The sequence below is a fragment of the Euleptes europaea genome, chromosome 1 (genome assembly GCF_029931775.1).
Source record: "Euleptes europaea isolate rEulEur1 chromosome 1, rEulEur1.hap1, whole genome shotgun sequence".
Taxonomy (NCBI): domain Eukaryota; kingdom Metazoa; phylum Chordata; class Lepidosauria; order Squamata; family Sphaerodactylidae; genus Euleptes; species Euleptes europaea.
In genome coordinates this window covers 158,388,945-158,412,102 of record NC_079312.1, presented here as the reverse complement: position 1 = coordinate 158,412,102, position 23,158 = coordinate 158,388,945, and the positions used below count along the sequence as shown (strand labels likewise).

Here is a 23,158-nt window from a genome sequence, read left to right as displayed (position 1 = left end):
AAGCATAAACATAGTACAATCATTTGCAGTGCGGTCACTCGGCCACTTCGTTTGATAAGGTGAGACCCAGCAGCAGTATCCTTAGAACGGAGGATGCAAAGAAGCTTCAGTCCCACCTCGAGAGTACCCCCACTGCAACGGTTAAGACACTTTCACTAGCCAAGCTATTTGAACATAGCATGAACAGTCTCCTCCCTTGCAAAACTATTAACAATCCCAGCAACCTTTTTCAAGTTGCCTTCAGTTATGCCTGATTCTAGTTAAACTTCCTTACAAGAACCAAGAATGTCCTGGTGGTTCTAAATAAGCCAAAGGAATGTGTCCTTTTCTAGCACCTTAAGAGTATGAAGAATCCCTACTCAGCTTTTCTTCTAGTCAATAGCATCCGTCTAAAGAGACCTATTCAGCGTGAACAAGCCCCATGTCTTAGGCCCCGGAAGATGACACTGTAAGGTTTGGGACTTTGTGCCAAGTTCAAATCCCACCAGCGATACCTTTGGCCAGAGGCTTGTTGGGGACAGGCTCAGTGCCAGCTCCTCCCAGAGTTCTGTCTTGTCTGCCACAGACACCAAGTTAACTAGAAGATACCCACACATCACTACGGCTGGGATAAAAACAAAACACAAAACATGGGAGCGCTCCCCCCACTTCCCCCTTTCAGGCCACAGCTCCTTGTGCTTCAAGAAAGGCTGCTCCCAAAATGTGCACTGCCCACTCATTGCATCACATTTCAGATTGACTGTTTTAGGCAGCGGGAATTATGTTGCATTTAGTACTGGGATCCCAATCTGGTTCAATTATGTGCTTATGGCACCTCCTGTTTTGCTGACTTCCACCTGAGCAAAGCGCAGAAGGAATATAGTCCCATCTTTGTGGTCAGACTAGAGCAGCAGTCCGCTGTGTGGACAGCTATCTTCTTAGAGGCCACAAGCAGCTGTTTTTAAAAGCCTCATTTAAAAAAAAAAAGCACCGCTGCCTTCTCATGACATTAAGTGTATACTCGTCATACATTACCATAAACAAAATGCAGCTTCATGCTGCAGAGAAGCCAGGTATGGCCCATTGGGCAGCAAATAAAGAGCTCTCACCGCACTTATCTAGCCCTGAAAGAACAGGGTTTGTTCCACCTTGTAGCACAGCAGATGTTTACGCTGAACAATCTCTCTGCTTTCCACTTTAGCATGGATTTTGTAGAAACGCACCCAACCCCTCCTGTAACGCTGTCTTCTTTTTCCAGCCTGGCATTCTCAGCAAGCTTGCAGCGCTTTCCAAAAATGTTAACTGTGTCAAAGAGGCACAAGAGCTTTGCCATCCAGTAACAAATTGGCAAGGTCAGCACAGGTCGTACTGTCTCTTACACCACATTTCCTGCTAGCATCAACACTACATCATACTGCATTGGCACCGCTTTACATGTCTTCTGAAAGAGCCAAAGTACGCAAGCAGAGCATAGGAGTCTAAATAGCACCCTTCTAATATTGCTTTTTTCCCCATTCTGTCCTGCGAAGCTGGGCAGTTTTTGTCCTTTTATACAGACACTACCCGCGATACCATTTGAGTAGTGATAAACATACTGATATTTGCCAGATCAATGTGTTCCCTCCCTCAGCCTTGATCTGGTTCCTGAACGAAGATTTCGCTTTTATTTGCATACAAAAAAGTTTACTGGGCTCCGGTAGCCCTCTTCATGCCTCCTCCCCGTTAGGTTCTTTTAACAGAATGCCAAATATATAAAAAGAAGAGGGGGAAAATGTTATGGTAGAAATGTAAGAAAAATAAACCCTCTTTGAATCCCAGTTTGCAGCCTGGAATCTCACAGATAAATTAAAATAAGGCAGCAGGTTGCAAGAGGCACAACTTTGAAGGCCCGCCCAGGATGGTGAGTCAGTTACCATCGAAAGTGAACGATGAACCGAAGAACTGGCCCAGAGAAGAAGAGGCCACTGGGCCACCTCTCTGTCACACCAAGTAGTGAACGGGCACGTGTAAACTTGTGCGTATATGGATTATACTTCAATATAAATATACAGAAGAGTCCCTCCATCAAAAAACAAACATAAATAGATCCTGTTGTGCGCTTGCCCTCCCAAGTTCTGTAAACATTTGGCAAATACATATACATACATACAGATTGCTTCCAGCAAACTAATGTGCAAAACGTGGTCGCCTCATATAGGGGGCGAGCAATGAGGTATATTGCGGCTTGTGTGGGTTACCCGTAAGCTACTTCAGACCTGCTGTACAGGGCTCTTAGGTAGTTGCAATACCTGTCCTGACTTGGCCCGAATACCCTGACGCACCCCCTCCCACTGGCAGAGCGGCTTCGGGTGAGGACAGGGACATCACATCAGGATGCAGCTGCGCTGTTCGCCATATGAGTTGTCCACACGGTCAATTTCCTCAATGATCTTTGTGAAGATACCTTGAGTCATCTGCATGCCAGAGAAAAGGGGGGAAATGTTACAAGTAGGAAGAAGAAATCACAGGTGACCGGGGAAAATCTCCACCTTCGTTTTTCAGTATAAGTCACTTGAAACTGTGCCCAACCACCTTGACTACAAAATGTGATAAGGGTCACAGCAAGGGGGTCTACCATTCTTAGGAGTTGGGGATAGGGAGCACTCCACAGGTGCACTCGAATTTAGGATGTTAGTCTAATGTAACCCACCGGGAGAAGCTGTGGCTCAGTGGCAGAGCATTTGCTTTGCATGCAGAAGATCCCACGTTCTACCCCCAGCATCTCCGGTGAAACTCATCAGGTAGCAGGTGATGAGAAAGCCCTCTTAGCTGAGAGCCCAGAGAGCTGCTGCCATGCAGAGCAGACAATACGGACTTTGATAGACCGGCTTCCTGACTCAGTAGAAACAGCTTCGTTCACGACATTTCATAACAGAAGTGACTCAGGAAAGGGAGATGGGTTTCTCAGCAATCTTTCCCTCCCTATTCACGTGAGCAGAAGAGGACATCTGACCTGATTTTCTTTTGCCGAGGACTCCAAGAAAATAGCACCCCAAGAATCAGCAAGCTTCTTGCCCTCATCAGTCTTCACCTGACGACTAGAGAGACACCAAAGAAAGGAGATTTTTTTAAAAAGAAGTATCTCCTTTGGTTTGCACCACTATTTTAAATCTATTTTATTGTCTGAAAGATGCTTTATGGGTCTGGTATGGGATGGATGGTGAGACAGAATGGACATCCAGACAAATACTGTGTGTGATTATGAAAAAAATTTCCTAGCACATAATTTCATTCATAAATGCTATTTATTGTAGTTGCCTTTCTTAAATATCAAAATATTCCACTGCTGAGCTCTTATATAGTGTTCTTCGTACCAAATTCTGGAGCTTCCTCCTCTCCATCTTTGACTAAAGTGCCTTTTGTGTTTAACTTTCAGCTAAAAAAGCCGATTTTTTTGTCCAAAAATGTTACCATTTTGAGGACTAGAAGCTTAAAAAAACAAACAAAGACAAGCTGAAATTTTCATCAACCCAGTTCAGATTAATTGCATATGGTATATATTTAAGGAACACAGAACCCCAGATCTTAAGAGAGTAAGCAACAGATCCTATTGACACTTAACCACATAAGGCCTAAACAATGCAGAATTAGACTTCGGAATGCTAGGAATGGGGCAATGTTAGAGCCCAAACCGAAGGTAGGAAGTGGGGGAATGCAGCCCTCCCTGAGAGAAGAGCCAGGTCTGATCTTGCCAGCTCCAATGCAGGGTGGGACAGGAGATATCAACCCATGGGCGTTGTGGTGGAGTGGTGGGTGGAGAAGGTGGAGAATACACAGCATATGCTATTCATATATAGTATTCACACCTATGGGAACAGTGCAAGTCTTCCGCATTTGAGTGCTACATCATTATCAGGGGCTACACAACATTTCCTTCCATGAAGAGAAGCTACATTTGATCTTGGTGAAACATAATAAAATAGCGTTTGGCCTGCTATTGTTTTAAGAGGTCGAACCAAAGGCAAAAATGACACACCCCTCTCGTGCAGCATGGGTTAGCCACACTCAAGAAGAGACTGAAGCGGCCCCTTCCTGTTTTCAAAGGTATTCTTACCTTTCTAGCGAGAGATCCGCTTTATTGCCAACAAGCACCACAGGCATCCTGCCAAGAGACAAAGAAAGGGAAAGCGCTCAGTATGACTCCTCCTGCGTACCAAAAGAGGCCTCATCCTTCTCCACCCACCACTCCACCACAACGCCCCGCGGGTTGATATCTCCTGTCCCACCCTGCAGGGGAGCTGGCAAGATCAGACCTGGCTCTTCTCTCAGGGAGGGCTGCAATCCCCCACCAAGGCTCAAGCATTTTCAAGATTTTGCAAAGCCCCACTGATTGGGTCCATGGGTCAAATGAAACAAGATGGTAGGAGGGGCGTTTTTTAAAATCTGAAGAGAAACTACATCTTCCGCCTCCCCAATTCAGACTACAGGTAAATGCAATTGTGCCAATCACAGCATAAATACACACCTGCATGTACCTCACTTTTAGCCCCTAAAGAAAAAAAGGCAAGGAAGGGGGGCAAAGAGGACACCTTCCTGTTTCCTTTGAGGGCTATTTTGATGGACAGCTAATTGCAGATGCCTTGTAGCAGTCTGAGGACCCTGATTGACAGGGGGTTCAAAAAGAATTCTATTGTTGACCTGGGAGAGCAGCAGTCAGGAAGAATGATTTGGAGAGTGGAAAAGGAGATTAATGTAGGGTCGAGGAGGAGCCTGAAAGAAGGAAGTGGAACTGGTAGTCCTTCCCGGAGCTCCAAGGAAAGGGGGAGGGTGATCCTTATCAAGTGCTAAAGAAGGAAAATTGGAACCTATGGATTTGTTCCTGCCTCCACAAACATTAGAAATTTTACATCAAATAAGCTTGAGTCTGTTTAACTTACAGCCCGTTCCTGAGGGAGGGGGGCTGAAGGTGGTCTGGAGGTGACGTGACCCCACCACCAGCATAAGTGACCTCTTATCATGGAATAAAAGACACTTCCGCTGGCGGCGGGGGCAGTTCCATTGGCGCATGGGTGCTGCAGAACTGCATGCCGCTCCCCTGATGCCGCAGTCTCTCCGGGACCTAAATCCCAAAAGAGAGATGCGGTGCCAGCATGGGGGGGGGGTGTCCCAGGGGCGGGGCTGACAGTAGTCAGCTTCCAAAGCCCCTCCAGCCTGGGAACGCCCCCTTGAACAACAGCGTTGCTGCGCCAGGTTTTTCCTGGCACAGCATCGCTGTTTTCTACTGGGGGGGGGGGGACCCATTTTCTTTTTAAAACTTTTAAAAAGGCTTTTATAAGCCTTGCCACCGCAGGGGAAGCTGTTTGGAGGTGCTGTTCCTGGCCGCCGCAAGGTTCAGGAATGAGCTGTAAGGAGTGACAACAAAGTGATCTCTCTCAACAGTTACAACACTTGTTTGTAGAACAAAACAGCTACATTCTTGTGACAAACTAACTATTGCATATAGTTTCACTAAGTTTCCCTCATTCCTGTTGCCTTTTCACCTGCCAAGTTTAAAACTGAAACGTCCCTGACAGTCTGACTTGACCATTTCCCTGTAAGGGAAAAATAAAACAGTTTATGTTTTGCGAATTCATATCAGCCTCTTGTGTGCCATATTCAGACATTTACTAATGAAGGGTTTTTTTTCCAATTCCTCAGCTTCCTAGGCTGGGTCAGAAAACATCTATATACATTTTAACATCTGGGGGCAGGGACAGACAGAGAAACAAAAAGCCACTTGGTTAAAGGAAATAGGAAGTGGGGAATTATCACAGCTATTATTGTGGAGAGTTGGTTTTGACAGGTAACACTACATGTGGGGGGAGAACTAAACTTTCCTTTTTCTGCCACCTCTCCCATTCAGCCCCAATCTAAATGCTCAGCTGCTTTTAGCATTTTAACAAGACCTCCCAATTTCTTGTTCATGTTGACCTTAAGAGATTCAGGCAATTGGTAACTTCTAAAATAGGACACATGGGGTATCAGGCCCAATTGGAACCAAGTCTTTTGCCTAAAACCCTTGCCCATGCTCTGAGGACCTCAGGGTTTCACATCTTCTGGCTTTAACAGCCTGCACTGCAAATAGGATTCAGGGGCTGAGCCAAAGCCTTAAAGCTTAGCAACAACTCACAGGGGCTTTTTTTAAAAAAAAATTGCAGCAGCCCAGCCTGCCTGTGAAACACCTCCAAGGCTCAGGACTCTTAAAAATCACAGAGAGAGATCAGATGTTGCTCAAGATGGTTGTCTTGCCCACAAGGAGAAGAGTTCCCTCTGAAGGCCCATCCCAAGGGATTCAAGGCAAGCATAGGTATAACAACAGGAATTACCAAAGAAGTGTGCAGGCTGGAATACACTGCTGAAATTTATAATTCTCCATAATACATGAGCAAGCAAGGATTAGGAATCATTGCCAGTTACCATAAAACTGGCTTGCTATTAATTGATCATCTTGACAACTGATAGGTTAAATAGACTATATTGTTGAGTGATACTAGGAAGCAATTTAAAAACCAAGCCAGTTGCTGCCAACCATCAATTTGCTGGGAAATCATGATCTTACTCCTGTCCCAATTCCAATCTGGGGAGACGTAAAGCACTCAGTGTTTTCAGGCTGACATTACCAGGAACATACCAAACACCATACCCGGGGCAACTTGTGCGGTGGTTCACCACTGAAGGAGAAAAGGCGGCTTGGCCCCTTTACCAGGGAGCATCAGGAGGTGCCAACAAAGGCAGCAGCCTGCAAACACACAGTCACTGAGCAAAGAGTGAAGATAGCAAATGGAGTCAAATTCCTGCACCCAGACGAGGTACTGCTAGGCACTCAGCAGCCGTGTGCTTGCTTGCTGCTGGTACAGCTCCAATATCCCCACCTCCTGAAGCTGTCTAGAACAGGTGCCAAATCTCCTTGCCCCTTCAGCAATGGTAGCCACAGCCCTCGCAACAAGCAACTCCACCAGCCACCCCTTCCCTATATCCTCATCCCTGTCGACAATTCTCCCACCCCTCCATTCCATAATTCTTTGGCATCTTCTTCTGGAACTGCACCCTACTATTCCCACCCCGTCAAATTAGCATTTACCTTGTCTTCCCTCTGCTTTCATACAACTTGCTGTGCAAAGACTTGACCACCTGGAAACTGCAAAAGACAGGAGGAAACCTTAGCTAAGGTAATTGCACAGTAGACACTGAATACAACTCATACTTTCCCAATCATATATGCATTACCAAATGATTTACCCAAAGACCACTGGACACAGTTCATGAGCGCAATAGTAGTAGCTAAACATACTGTATTTTGGCTCTGGAAATCCCCAATATCCTCAAATTTTGAGTTGGATGAACAAGAACCACACAAGAAGATCTGACTGAGTAAGAAGTGTAGGACTCCAGCCCTACGCATCATAGTTTCACTCATAGTTTCTTCTCTCATTCTTCGTTGCTTTTTCCCCTTCAGAGCATCACACAAAGTTTTTACTTCTCCTCTCCATTATATGGCTTTTGTAAAAATGGTTCTAGTGGAAGCCATGGTTGGGATTGCCAGCTACACGTTTCCATTGCTCACTATGCTGCCTACCTACCCAAAACTGAACATGTTTCCATTTTAGCTTTGATGAATAAACAGGTTTCTGCAGTTTTGAAATAGATCAAAACCTTCCACAAACTGCTGCTTTAAAAAAAAGAGTTAAGGGAGTTGTTATTCCCACAGATTCAAGATAGGGGCCTTTACCATGAGCTGAACCAGCTCAGAAACCCTGCTCATTGGGCGGCAAACAGCCTACGGAATTATTCTGCCCATCACAGTAATTATCTAGCATGGTTAAACAAAGCATGCAAGGTAAATGAAGATAACTGGGTTGATCTCACTTAGAAGAGAGACAATAAAACATGGTGTGACCAAGTCAGAAGATTCTGTAGCATGGGCAGAAGAAAGGAAAGAGGAAAAAGACACGGGAACATGAAGCCAAGATCACCTGGCCTCAATTCTGCCCATGACAGCACCTAAAGCTTCCCAAGTTTGTCGTTGCCAATTCCCAGTATCAAGGTGACAAAGCTCCTGCCCTAAAGAACCCCATCAGCCTCAGAACAGTCCCCATCGCATTTGCAGGCCACGGAGCCTAATTGCCAAAGCACCAAGGGCAACCTCAGGGCCTCCTTACCTCTTGAGAGATGTGACGGAGTACACCAGCACGTAGCCATGGATGCCAATGATAAAAGAGTGAGGCAGGATCGTGTACTCATCCTGAACACAAAACGAGGGGAGACAAAGAGTAACACCAATTAAGAGTCAATTTGTTGCAAAGGAACTGGCATCAGCTCAAGGGTATGTGTGCATTGGGAGGTGAAGGCATGAGGGAAGGGAAGCAAACGTCAAAAAGAGTACCTTTGGTAATGGTCAAACTCACAAAGGATCTCTCAGTTCTGATAGACTTACGGGCCTGTGTTGCGGTCTAGAAGTGGTTGCATTTAGAGGCAAACTATGTTGTGTAGGCCCTGCACAGCAGATGGTGAGAGTACATGGGAAAACAGAGAATAGAAGACAGAGGAGGATAGCCATTCTTACCTGTCCTGCGGTGTCCACTAGCTGCAGGTGGAATTCATCCTTCCCTAATGACAACATTTTGTTGTAAGCTATAGAAGGGGGAAAAAGGTAAAGCACAGCAATGTTACTCAGCTCCTACTGCCCTCCTCCGTAATTTAATTCCCATCTCAGTTCTCTGTGCCTGAGCATCTTTCATCGCCCCATTCCTTTTCCATCCCAATCTTCATGCCAACCAGGGCCTTGATCTTCTTCTAGACTAGCCATCTATCCTCTCCTAGCTGTGCATGCTAACCTGCTCCATACCTTTTCTCCCCGACTCAAGCCCATCCAAGCTATCAACTGAGCTGGAGAAGCAAAAGCAAAGGGATTTAGGCAGGGACTTTAAAAGGATTCTCCACTCACTTGGAAAACTCCCACCCGAGCAGAGGCCTTTCTATACTTTCAAGATATTCTATGCATGCACACAGGATTGGGAGTTTGATTCCCCACCCCCCATCCTGTTGGGACTTTTTACAGTACTGTCGCTGCCACCACACAATGGCCAACGTGCTTTTTAAACCAAAAAGAGAGCAAGGGCAGCAATCTTTTTTTTTTTTTTTAAAGCAGGCTGGTAACTGCAATGGGAGGCAAAGCCCTGCTGAAGAAGCACCAGGTAATCACAGAAAAAATCTTTGGGGCCAGAACCACGACTCTCAAGCACTGGCCCTGTTTTACCTGCAGCAGTAGCTACCTGAAGTAACTCAAAAGGAAGGAGGCAAAGAAACCAATAGATGCATAGCTGTCTCTAGCCACTGCTTCAGAGATTGGCAAGTACTTTGTGAAACATCTGATACAGAAATCAAAGGGGTAAAATTTAACACTTACACAAATCCCCAGCGGTGGATCTGCACTGAACATCTGCTTATCATGCTAGCAGCCCTGCTGAAAATGTTTTGGGCAGATAAAACCTCCTGAGTGGTGTTTTTTCCCCTCCATGACTGATCAGCACACTGCAAAAACAGGAGCTGAGCTGTCCACCCTCGCCCAAAGAGTAGCCCATCCAAACACAACAGATTTATGGGGAAACCCTACCTCAAATAACTTAAAATGTTTCTCTGAATGAAATGGGTGTGGAGGGCAACTTACTAATTCCCCGTCAAAAACAGGAAGGGGCTGTACTGAAGGGTGGGGGGACTGCAGCGTCAGGAAATGAGCTTAGGGGAGCCACTTAACCTTTCTGTTTTAAACTGGAAAACCCCTAGAATCCAAAAAGTTCAAACCCTATAGACTCCACACACCGCTCAAAACAGTCAAGATTTATTTGATTCTAATTTTTATTGAAAAGCAAAAAACCCTTTTTGTGATAAGACCACTGGAGTTGGCTATAACCAACTCCTCTCTTTTCCCTCCTCTGGCTTTTCTTACAGAAAAAGAAAGAGCAAGTGACCTTCCTGTTTGCCTCCCAACCATCATTTAAAACTAGGCCTTCCTTTAAAGAGGATTTGACTGACAGCACAAAGACTGAGGTTATATGCTCCTAGTTCGGTTGCATGTGAGAGGTGATGGGCCAAATCCAGGCAAAATGAGGATTTCTAGGTAGCCCGATGACCAATTTTGCTCCTTCCCACTCAGCCTATACCTCTTTTTCTCTTTTCCCTTGCTAGCCTCCCCCCTCCCTACACACACACACTAACCTATATCTTCTTTTTTGGGGCAGGTGCTGGGCTGAAATTCCTATGTGCACATCTCATGCCTTCCCTCCCCCTCAATTGTTGTGCTATAGGATTACATGGAAAAAGAGAGGGGAGGGATTCCCCCCCTCCAATGTATACATGTATTGTCAGCATTAAAGTATACGCAAGAAGAAGATTTTAGTGAGGGACTTTTCTGAATGCCCCACCAATCAGTGCTACATTAGTCCCCGGCCCAACCATATTAATAGCATATTTGCAATGATGCTGACATTCAGGATCCGATCTTCCCCATCATCTTTCCAGCTGTGCCATTGAACATGGTCCAGCAATAAAGCACACATAACAGCAAGCCCTACTAAAATAAGTGGGAGCTTGCTTTAAAGTAAATGTGAACAAAATTAGGCAGAGAGTCCTCCCCAATGCAATAATTCCTGAAGTGCCAGACAGTAACTAGCCTTTACAGGGCCTTAGTAGTTATTTCTGATCCAGGGACAGTTACACAATATGATCTTATGGTTTTATTGCTTTAAGCCAGTTTTGATCAGCTGCAGGAGGGGAACATATAAAAGGACTGCATGTGTACATATCACACATTGCCCCAGAACACTGGTAAGGGTCTTCCCGCAGTGATTAAATATGAAACAACCTTAAGAGATTTGTGGACTTCCTACCACAGCCCACCACCACTACCTTAAACACACAGTAAGGAAATCCTGCTGGTAAGACCATGGTCAAGTGGTGTGCAAAGACACCACCGAGTTCTAACATTCTCCATTTATTTGCCCATAACAGCTAAGAACTCAGATGCAACCCAGTGAAGACTGAACCACAACACTTACTGCTTTCCACCGTGGGGTCATAGCACTCCAGAAATTCTCCATCAATGAACTGGTGAGCAAGAGAGGTTTTACCTAAAAAGGAAAGAGGTGACAAGAAAAAAAGCCTTGCTGCAGGTGTGCTCTTCAGCTCTCTTGGCACCTAGTAAGCAGACATTTTTAAAGGAAGAAACCCAGCAGGTCCTCCTTCCTTTTTGATCCAAGGTGAGAACTACATTGATTTACAAATCAGGGCCATTTAGGGGCAGTTAGCCAAGGGAATCTTAGAACTTGGATTACGGAGTGAGAGAGAGAGGGGGCAATGGGAGTACTCAAGGAAAATTGCATGTGTGCGATTGTTGTTATTATTTTTAAACCACAAGTGTCCCAGTGACTCCCCTATGGCTACAGAACATGGAGTGTTGAAGTCCTGGGAAGAACTGGGAAGAGCCTTGGAAACTAGTCCTGCTGGTAAAATGGGAACCCAATTTTTTGTAGCAGTCATACATTTTTATCCCTTTAAACATTTGTAAGCCTGCCTTTCTCCCGAGCATCTCAGGATCCAAGGTGGATAACAATAATAAAGACAATCTGAATAAAACAAACATCAGCACAAACCATTAAAATCCCAATCTAAAGGCACCTTATGGCCCAACCAGCGGCCACGTTGATATGCTTCCAAAGGGAAGGGGAAAAGGAAATCATGAAAATTATGAGATAGCATCATATGGCGGCTTTTATGTTGAACTGGATCTTGGAGACCCAAGTTCACCCCCCCACTCTGCCACAGAAGGTCCATGGGTGACCTGAGGACCGTCACTGTCTCTCAGCCTAACCTATCTCACAGGGTTGTTGCTGTATGGATAAAACAGAGGAGGGGAGGACACAGTAGCAAACCCCTTTGCATCCCATACAGGAGAAAAGCAGAAAATATAAATAATCTAAAAAGAAAAACTGTCCAAATGGTGTACCTGAAATATAGAAGACAAAGATATGCTCAACTGACCTAAAGTGTTAGAAAAGCAATGCAAAAAATATCATAGGAAAAACAATTAAAAAGAAAACTAGTCCACAACAGTACTGTTTTATTTTTTAAAAATGCATAACTTTATTAAATTGATTACACTAATGAAAATATATCATTAAATGGATTTTAAAAATTGAGGATTCTTACCTGGGTTTTTTTAAATGAATTTGTCAGTTTAAATATACATATATCCAAAACCCTGCACTAACATTCCAAAGGCGGTAAGTGTTCTTTGTCCAGTAGTAGAAATCAAACTCTTAAACACTGAACATGGTGCCATTTGGAGAAATCTGCAGACTGTTACAAGATCTGTAGATTAGGAAATGTCAGGATAATCCTTAATTATATTTACTATTTGCCTAGTAAGATTACAGCAATGGGCATTCTACATATCTTTTAGCAATTGTATCTCCAACCCACACTCGTTCAGGCAATAATGGGACTTTATTGAATATAAAAAGCACACTACTGAGGACCAACAAAAACTCTGATTTTGCTTAGGGAACCAACCGGCAAGTTCATCCTTCTTGAAAATGCATTTGGGAAACACAGTTTTGGTTCCAGACTCAAGGGATGTATTTGTTGCTACAGATGAGTGGGTGAAAGAATCTACAGACATGTTGTTGAGAAGCAAGAAACAGAGAAGGGACTTTGATTCTCGTTTCTCCCGCAGTAAGGCATGACGATGATGCATGCAGAGAGGCTCCATGAACTCCACATCTGGAACTAACAGACATCACCGTGGGCGAGACAACAGGTCCCAGTTTTCCACCCCACATAGCAGCATGAAAACGGAAACACCACTCCCCCGTGATGTTGCTTCCCTTGCCTTTTGGTCACAAAGGAACAGACCAGCAACAGGTGCATAAGCTTTCATTGAACTAGCCAAACACACACAGAGCGGCTCACAACTGCAAACTGTTTGGAAGGACCAGAAGGAAACAGGGACATGAGCCCACCTAAAGCTGCCTTATACTGAACCAGAGCATTGGTCCACTCATGTCAGGGTCATCTACTCAGACTGGCAGTGGCTCTTTCCAAGGTTTCAGAGACTGAGGTCTTTCACATCCCCTACTATTTGATTTTTTAAAAAACTAGATATGCCATGGACTGAACCTGAGCTTTTGACAGGGTTCCCCAGGATGTTTTGATGGGTAAACTAGAGGACAGTGGACTAGACTCTAGGATAGTTAGATGGATAGGGAACAGGTTGGAGAACCGCTCTCAAAGAGTAGTTGTCAACAACATTTCATCTGAATGGAGAGAGGTGTCCAGTGTGATGCCCCAGGGCTCGGTTTTGGGCCCGGTACTTTTCAATATTTTTATAAATTATCTGGATGAGGGGGTGGAGGGACTACTCATTAAATTTGCATATGACACCAAATTGGGAGAAGCAGCGAACACCCCAGAAGATAGAATTCAACGAGATCTGAACACACTGGGAAAGTGGGCGGATGTGAACAAGATGCAATTCAACAAGAATAAGAGCCGAGTTCTATATCTGGGTAACAAAAATGAGGAACACGAATACTGGATGGGGGGTACACTTTTGGGTAGCAGTCTGTGTGAACAGGATATTGGGGTACAGGAGGACTGTAAGTTAAATATGAGCAGCCAGTGTGATGCAATTAAAAAAAGGCTAATGCAATCTTGGGGTGTTATGAACAGAGGCATAACTTCCAGATCATAAGATGTCATAGTTCCGTTGTACACAGCATTGGTCAGGCTGCATCTGGAGTACTGTGTGCAGTTCTGGAGGCCTCACTTCAAAAAGGATGAAGAAAGAATGTAGAGGAGACCAAGCCCTAGGAGGAAACGCAGAGGGACTTGGGAATGTTTTGTCTGGAGAAGAGGAGGTTGAGGGGGTCATGATTGCTCTCTTTAAGTATCTGAAGGGCTATTACTTAGAGGAGGGAAGGGAGCTGTTCCTGTTGGCAGCAGAGGATAGGACTCGCAATAATAGGTTTAAATTACGGGTGGAAAGGTACTGGCTGGATATTAGGGGGAAAATTTTCTTATAGTAAGAGTTGTTCAACAGTGGAATCAGCTTCCTAGGGAGGTGGTGAGCTCCCCCTCACTGGCAGTCTTTAAACAGAGGCTGGACAAATACTTGTCAGGGATACTCTAGGCTGATCCTGCATTAAGCAGGAGGTTGGCTTAGATGGCTAGTATGGCCCAACTCTATGATTCTGTCTTCTGAATGCCAAACAGGTGCTCTATCACCGAGACACACACCCTCCCCAAACACAGGTGAAGGTTTGTCACACTCAGCCAAGTGGATTTGAGACAGTAACAGCAGATTAACATGGCACAGAGCTCCCTACTACCTTTTTCCTTCATCACGAGTAACTTTGTTCACATACACAGCTTTGCACTAAGCATGCCCAAAAGTGAGCCAACTTTTTAAAAGTGTCAGGATGCACATCTAACACCACCACTACCTAAAGAAGAATAATTCTTGACCTTCCAGCCTCTGTCAGCTAATGCTACACTTGTATTTGATTTTAGCCATGAAAAGGGCATTTATAAACTAGCCTGTGAAGATTATTCCCTTTCCCTACATTTAACAACCATCGGCTATTCATCTGCCATTCCACACTTGAAAAAGGGGGCAAATGAAGATTATTTTTTCTTGACACTATAAACAGAAAAGTTGCCACATCTCTTGTAATTCACCCATCTACTTGACAGCAGATAACGCAGTATCCGCTTCTCAGAAAGTGTCTTTAGCTGTTTTATCTAGGGAGTGATATATTTATTTCGTGCATTATTATTTTGTGAACATGCTAAAACGTGGGCTAGGGAGTCTACTTGATCTGAAGAAAATGGGCATTTGCGTTCTTCTACAATAATTTTATTGTATCTCCCTTGCGTCTCAGCTGTGTCTAAGGCATGACACCTTGCCAATAAGAAAGCTCGTCTAAATTTATGGATTTCTAACCAGTGGAAATGGTCTGGCAAGGAAAATGTTTTGTTAAAGGGTATCTGGAAGAAAAGAGGTGAACATTTATGATTTGCATCCTTAAACACTAAGGACCAATCCTCATTTAATATCTTATTTTGTAATTGTTTACAGCTTGCTTTCTGAATACCATTCCTTGTAGCTTTCAATGACTCTATTCGGAGGGAAAATCTTTTCTCTAACCTACTAGTCCAGCTGGACACAGAGATTATCTGATATTAACAACTGAAATATATCAAGAGCCATTGATGGCTAAAAGAAAAGAGTACTGAAATTTAATGACAGATTGATATATAATAGATTATAGGTTTGGGAGCCCCAGTTCTAATCGTAGAGTGGAGGAGAAGATACATCGTGGAATACCCAACAAGTTTCTAAAAAAATTAACTTGGACTATCAAGATGTTCTATTTGGCCAGTGTACTAATCTGGACCAGCATATCTAACAATTGAGCATATGATTGCTCTATATAAGGTCATAAGGGCCGGTACAAACTGCTCTTCTTTGCAAAAATAGAATTTTTTAAGGAATCTAAAGGAGGAGTTTAACTTTTGCATTAACATATGGATATGCAAGTCCCAAGAAAGTTTGTGTGTAAACATTTCTTACTATCTCTATAGAATTTCCCCACAGGGATAAGCAACTCACCCCTTTAAATTTAGTGAAGATTAAAACTTTAGTTTTATCAAAATTTATTTCTACATATTCTTTAGTGAAATAATCGTAAAACTCATTAAAAATTTTTACTACATCTGGAAGTATACGGGCTAACAATACTAGATTTTCTGCATATGCTAAGTATGGTATTGGCTAGCCACTTAGCTGAGGAGAACAGGATCTACAATCCTGGCTAGGTAGAAAGTCATTTACATATAAATTGAGTTGATGTGGGGCCAGGTTGCAGCCATGCCTTACACCTCTTCTTACCTTGATTGGGTTCGAGAGGTAGAGCTACCTGGTATACAAATCTGTATCACATTTTCAGAATACAAGTTCCTAATAAACATCAATAATCTGACAGGCAAGCCCATATGAGTTTTTTCCAAAGTCTAACAAGAGATATTGAATCAAATGCACCACAAAGGTCAACAAATGAAGAATATAGTATGCCACCAGCTCTTCTTATGCATTTGTTGGCCAGTGATGATAACATAAAGCGATGGTGCAATCAAGAAAGTTTTTTCCTAAATCCATATTGGACATTACTTAAGATATTTTGAGTCTTCCATCCACGCTTTCAGCCTACTAGCTAGGTGGCTAGCGTAAAGTTTGCCAATAACAGCGTGTAAGCTTATAGGATGATAATTAGCTGGATCGTTCTTTGTTCCCTTTAAAAAAAAGGAACTATAATTGCTAATGTCCAACTATCACATATTTCCCCATCTGATTTATCTCAGTAAATAAAGGTGCCAAAAGGAAGCCCACCAGACTGGGTTCAGGTGGAATATAGTCACAGCCTGGAGACTTCCCTGGTTTTAAAGCTTTTATTAGACTATTTCCCTTTTTGTAGCATCTGCCCAGCTTGGAAATGTTGAAATCCTTAAATAAAGCGAGGTTTCTGATTTATTTCTGGCTGTGGCAAAACCTTTTTCGTAATGCTGTTCCCAATTAGAAGAGAGAATAGGAAGGACAGGATCCACTTGGAAACTAAAGGTCTTACGCTTGTGCCAAAAATCTGTGAGATTTCTTCTTTTTTTGCAAGAGATATTGCGGTAGACCATTCTTTCTTGCAAGATTCTTTTTTTTAAGCAGACAGTTGTAATGTCGCCTAATCTACAGAAATCTTTGATAATTAAAGGGGGTAGGATGTTTCTTAAGTATAGCGTAAGATTTTTTAAGAGCTCTTTTTTGCAGTCTACAGTCCCCATCAAACCAGTGCTTCATGCTGCACCTTTCCCTCTTCAAAATTGTTTTAGTCAAAATTGGAGTAAACAATTTAATTATCACTTCCAGCTTAGAGAAGAGGTTTACAGTGCTGGGTACTTTAGTTGTTATTGACACAATCTGATTTGCTTCTTGCTGCCTCATTACTGCCCTAACTTCTGCCGCTATATTTTTATCCCATTTTCTCTGGACAATTACTTTTTCCATACTGGCACGGGGGAGACCTTTTAATTAAAAATGTAATTCCATTGGGAAATGGTCACTGGTTAATATATCAGCTACCTGTAACTTTACTAAGGGCAATTGCACAAAGAGATTATAACTACCTATAATACGGGCACCCTTTTTGAAAAGGAAGGTAAAGTCTCCAGTGGGATCCAAGAAGGTATTCCCATTCAATAGAAATAAATGTAAGTTCATAATCATTTGTGTAAGTCTGATGCCTGAGTAATTTATGCCTTTATCCTTAGACTTCTGTGTTCCCATGGCTGGTATAGAATCAGGTGGTATGTGATACCACAGTTGAGATTTTAAAAGGGTGTCACTGCCTGCTGCTATTCTGACATTTAAATCTCCTGCAATAATTAGGACATCTTAACTGTAAATTCAGAATGTAATTTTCCAGGATGGTCCATCGTTCAACAGAGGCCTGTTTTTTATTATAGGGTGTGAAGATTATTCGATGTAGAGAATCATAATTTAGGATTCGAGTCCAGTGTCTTAGAATAATCAATTCTGCTCCTTACAACCCAAGCTAACAACAACAAAAAAGAAAGCGCAATCCCTAAGCACTCAACAGCAAATACTTCGAAACCTGGCAACTAGATACCTTCTTCAGGTGTCTTCTGACACATCCACTAAGGGGGTTGCAAATAGAGCTAGCAGAATCGGTAGCACATCATTCTTTTTATAGCGTTCATCTGTGCTGCGAGAAAGAGGCAACGTGTCCAACAACTAAAGTCAATGGAAACTCATCTTAAGATGAATATTATGCCAAGATTAAACTTATTTCAAACTTTACCAATTTTTATTAATTTAAAAACAATTCACAAGTGGCAACAGAAAATCAAGAAATTTATTTGGAATGGGAAAAAAAACAAGAATAAGATTTGCAGTTTTACAAGATGACACGAGCAGGGGAGGTATGGGCCTCCCAAATCTTAAGCTATATCACCAAGCAGCAACTCTGGTATCACTGGTGGATTGGAACTTACATCCAGAGGACGGGGTCATAAAATTGGAAAAAGCAGGGCTTGACGTTGGATTTCACCAATTGCTATGGCCAAATAAACATATAAAAACACTACAAGATCAAAAAACTGAAGGTCTGGCCAGCCAAATGTTAAGAACTTGGAATACACTAAAAAGATTAATCAGCCCCTCACTACCAGGCTTGATGTCACCAACTGAGGCTTATACCGATTTCACAAGCAGAATAAAAATGACTCTCTCATCTATAACGATTTGATTCAAAAAGACGGCCAGATAAAAACACGTCAAGAACTTCAAGCTGAAAATATAAAGATTTCATGGTTCACTTATCATCAAGTAATACATGCACTAAAGACAGACTATCTATCAGAAGGACCACCTTCTGTCTAAAATATACAAAATGTTATTAAAAGTGGAATCATCATCGGAACAGGTTAAAACCTGCATGATTAAATGGATGCAGAACTTTGGGGCGATGATTCCAATGGAGACTTGGGAAAAACTTTGGAAAGTGGAGATCAAATTTTCTAAATCGCAGGCAAAGAGAACTGGTATAAAATGTTTTTCAGATGGTACTACACTCCTAAAGACTTGCAAAAGATGTTCAAGTCTAATCAAGCTAACTGTTGGAAGTGCTCAGACACAGAAGGAACGTTCTTCCATCAATGGTGGATGTGTAAGAAGACCCAGAAATATTGTAAATTAATACATAAAGAAATACAGGCGTTATTACAAGTCAACTTTGAGTTTCAAGCTAAATATTTTTTGTTAGGAATAATTCCAGAAAAAATCAGGCCCATGCAAAAAGAACGATATCAATATGCCACAACTGCTGCAAGAATAGTATTTGCATCCAACAATTATTTTTGGATAATTAAAATGCATGAGTATGCTTCAATGTCTAGACTCTCAGCTTTGATACAGTATAAGATGGCGGATGACGACAAACAAAAATGGAAACCATTTTACGACAAATACCAATAGCTTAATTAAAAATCCAAAATAAAGTTGGGATGGAACTTGGGCTGATACCAAAGATTGCCAGTGAACAAACCAAACCATAAAATATATGGGGGATTTCAAATCCAACTCGAGAATTACAAATTGAACAATATTGGGTTGTAAACCTGTGGATTATAAATTGGATGAAAACAAATCAAACATGTGGATTACAAATTAAACAATCTTGGATTATAAACTCGGGGAATACAAGATTGTGGCCGTTGCGAAACATTAAACCACATAATTAAACAAATCAAATGTAAAGGTTCTGACATAAATAAGGGTGATAACAGAAGACAATTTGCTCAACGATAATTAAATGTAGAATGTGGAACATTAGAATGATTTCTTAGTCAATATAAATGAGTAAAAGTAGAACCGTGTTATTGGAAGTTAATCAGTATTAATATTAATTTGTAGAGTATATATAAAGGCAATTTTGGGTTTGAATATAGAGATGACCAGAATAATATGTAACTAAGGTAGAATGCTATTAATGATGAAAATGGGGCTTCAAGAACTTGTGAGACAGTGTTATAAATCCCTTGTTTTCCCTTTTATCTTTTGTACCCCCAACCCCCCCCAAAAAAAAGTCAATGGAAATTAAATGGAAACCCAAGGACTTTTTTGTTGACTGTGCACAGAAAATCCCCCCAGACGATCCTCTCTCTCAAGCACCTCCTGCAAGAATGTGAGCACCACAGTACTCCAGAGGCAGTGATGTCCATCGCTGCAGGAGAAGTCCTGAGCATGACTACACACCTGCCCAATCCCAAACAAGGGAGCATTCTGCTTTGCAATCTCTGACATCAGCCAAGTTAAAAAATCTATGATGGCCCATTTGGGACCTGATCAAACCAGGTGCAGACGGAGGAGAACAACCCATTTAAGCGTACACATTAGAACCCACCGCACACAACCCAGCCAGACACGCTCTGCATCCCCCCCTAGAGATTTATTAACCCATTCTAATCACAGAAAGGAGCCTCCGGCCCTCTGAAGACGAGCCTCATGGACAGGCATATCAAAGTTAGCCTCCCATGAAACCCACCTCCCCCTTCAGGAGCCACTGAAGTCTCCATCTAAAGAAATAAACCATGTCACCACCCAGCCTCCCATGCATAGCCTTTGACCCAGAGTCATTTCCTTCCCCTGCATGTGGATTAATAGAAAACAGACCCTCCCCCCCCAAAGCAGCCCATTGTATTAGTGTGTGTTGGGGGGGGGGTTGTCAGGTGAGCAGGGAATTCTGCATGCACCAATATCTCCCCGAAGGAGAAATCAGTCAGCAAATGTCAGACAATGTCTGACCATCCCTGGCCAAGAGCTACAAGTTTCCCCTACTCCTGAGCTTGGTTGGAGGGTCAGACATCCCCCGCCAGAGGTCTCAATCGAAAGGAAGAGCTGACTAGGGGAAAAAAGAGACTTATTCCCCATGCAAGCACCCGAACACTGCCAGTTCTGATCCGAGACCACCTCCATAGCTTCGGTACTGGGGGGGGCGTGTATGTTTTTAACAGCACGCAAGCATTTGCAAACCGGTAACCAGCGAGGGTCTCGGTAACAGCACTATGGTAGCAAAGCATCCCCCGCCACGGAAAAACGCCAAGCGGCCCAGGCGCTGCTGGGTCCCGCTCCTTCTGTGCCCCCAGGTTGTCGTCGAAGCAGCCAAGAGAGCAGCGGCTCGCCTCAGGACACGCGCCCTCCAAGCCCAGGAACAGGAAACCCACACTGCAGAGCACCGCACCCAATCCCCAAACCGGAGGGCCACCCAGGTGTGGCCAAGGGCAGGACACGTTTCATGAATTCATCGCTCCCGGCCGCGCCGAGGTGGTATTCCCTACTGCTCCGAACCGACACGGTTGCTTCCCCAGCCCCTTGCAAAGTAACTCCACCGCACACGCGTCCACGCGTGCAAAAGCCTCGGATGCTCCTAAAGGGCCGGGGACGGACCTCGGCGCTCCTGGCCCCCAACGCGACACGTCCGACGGAGCCTCCGGCGGGAGCGCCCCTCACGCCTTGCAAAGCCCTCCATCCCCACGTGACGCGGGCCACCTCTCGGGGAAACCCTCAGCCTGACGTCCCCGCATTCTTCCTCCACCCCGCGCGCCCGGGGGGGCCGCCGCTTCCCCCGCCGCCTCCGCCCACCCACGCCTTGGCCGCCGCCTCCCCACCCGCCCCGGGGCTCCGTCCGCACACCGACGCACGTTGTTCCTGCAAACTGCACGTCCTTCCACGCGCCCTTCGCCAGTCCGGGGTGGCTCGGCTCCCCTGCTCCACGCCTCCGCCTCCACCACCCCCCCAGCCCTCGTGCGGCGTCCTCCCCCCCTCGCCCTCCTCGCCACGTGCCCCCCCCCCCGCCGCCGCCACTCACCCACGGAGCGGTATCCCAGGATCACGACCTTCCGGTAGCGGACCAGCGGCATGGCACGCTCCCAGCGCCGGGGGCCTCGCGGAGGGCGGGCGGGCGGCGCGCGGGCGGCAGGGCGGGCGGGGAGAGAAAGAACCCGCCGGAGTGGAGCCGCGGCCGCCGCGACTACAAACGCCCACGTGACCACAACACTGGCCTAGAGCCGCCGCCCCTCATTGGCCCGCGGGGAGGAGGCGCGTGCGCGGTCCGGGCGCCTCCGCTCCCATTCATGAAAACGGCGCGAGGGAGGGAGAGGACAGTCGCTGCGAGCGCGCGCGCTGCTGCCCTCGCCCCCGGCCCCGCCCCGCCTGCCTTGCAAGTCCTCGGCTGCGATCCCGGGCGCGCTTCCGAGGGAGTCAGATCCCCCCCCCCACCTGAGACTGACTTCTGCGTAAAAACGGCATCGGCTTTACCTTTTTTGTTTTGTTCTTTGGTTACCCGGTCGGTGCTCCGAGGCGTCAGTTTTCACTTGCATTTCGTGGTCCATTGTTTCACGCGTGTATGCTGAAGGCATACTAAACTTAATTAGAAACAAAAAAAAAAGCTGGAATCTAGTGCCTATTGGTTCTTGTAGGTTATCCGGGCTGTGTGACCGGGGTCTTGGTATTTTCTTTCCTGACGTTTCGCCAGCAGCTGTGGCAGGCATCTCCGGAGGAGTCACACTGAAGGACAGTGTCTCTCTAATGCCTAGTGGGTAGCCGTGTTAGTCTGTTTGCAGTAGTCAAAAAGGGCAAGAGTCCAGTAGCACCTTAAAGACTAGCAAAAATATTTTCTGGTAGGGTATGAGCTTTCGTGAGCTGTGGCTCACGAAAGCTCATACCCTACCAGAAAATATTTTTGTTAGTCTTTAAGGTGCTACTGGACTCTTGCCCTTTTTGATCTCTAATGCCTATTATGCACGGGAGGTTTTGCCTTGGATTTGCTACTCTTTAGATGCACTTCCCCCCCCCCATCCAAATTGTCAAAACTCAACAATAAGCCCCCATGCAGAGTTTTGAGAATTCGGATGGGGAAAATGTGCATCCAGAGACAGGCAAATCCTAGGCAAAACCTTCCATGAATAAATGGCCTATGTATCTGGAGAGCAAGCCAAAGCGAGAAGTAAAATGCATGCTTGAATTCACGGGACTGAAAGACGCGTAACTTAACTAGGAGAAATTTGCATTTCTGCCGGCTGCTACTCTGACCAACGTAAATCAGACCCAACCAGCAGGGCTAGAAAAATACCCACGCTTGTGCGAAGCTTCATGGTATTCCTCTGAAGGAAGGCAACGGAGTAGCAATGTCGCGCCACCCTGCCCTCTTTCTTGGTCCTCTACCAGCGGGAACCGTTGGCTTCTTTCCTCCCACTGCTATAGCTTCAGTCATCACGGCAACTCCTTTCTTGGGAAAGTATCTAGCCAGGCTTCCGCGGTCGGCTTCTTGATATTTGCCCAAGACTCGGAAAATATTAGCTGGACCTTTATCACGACGGAGGCACTAACGCCCCTTGTTCCCAGTTGTTCAAAAATTTCGGCTGTAATCCTGTGCGGTTTATTGTTTGTTTGTGTGCGGGGCCATTTATGCCTGGAAGGTTTTGCCTTGGATTTGCCGCATTTTCTCCATCCGAATTCTCAAAACTCTGCATGGGGCCT

The 23,158-nt window shown here is 44.7% G+C and overlaps 1 protein-coding gene across 1 annotated transcript; it reads right to left on the bottom strand.

Moving 5' to 3' along the window:
* Window positions 1-1,965: 1,965 nt before the first annotated feature.
* Window positions 1,966-21,540, bottom strand: RHEBL1 (RHEB like 1). Its single transcript, XM_056866149.1, has 8 exons — window positions 21,489-21,540; window positions 11,052-11,123; window positions 8,561-8,628; window positions 8,157-8,239; window positions 7,079-7,135; window positions 4,073-4,120; window positions 2,972-3,056; window positions 1,966-2,432 (listed from the first exon to the last, which is right to left on the bottom strand). Exons 1-8 carry the CDS (start codon window positions 21,538-21,540, stop codon window positions 2,343-2,345), a joined length of 555 nt encoding a protein of 184 aa, XP_056722127.1. The 3' UTR covers window positions 1,966-2,342.
* Window positions 21,541-23,158: the final 1,618 nt, after the last annotated feature.

Coding starts and splice junctions, on each gene's coding strand:
- RHEBL1 (XM_056866149.1), bottom strand. CDS start 21,540: ATGCCGCTGGTCCGCTACCGGAAGGTCGTGATCCTGGGATACCGCTCC. Junction 3,057..4,072: donor GCGGATCTCTCGCTAGAAAG/GTAAGAATACCT, acceptor GTGTCTCTCTAG/TCGTCAGGTGAAGACTGATG. Junction 2,433..2,971: donor CCTCGGCAAAAGAAAATCAG/GTCAGATGTCCT, acceptor TCTGGCATGCAG/ATGACTCAAGGTATCTTCAC.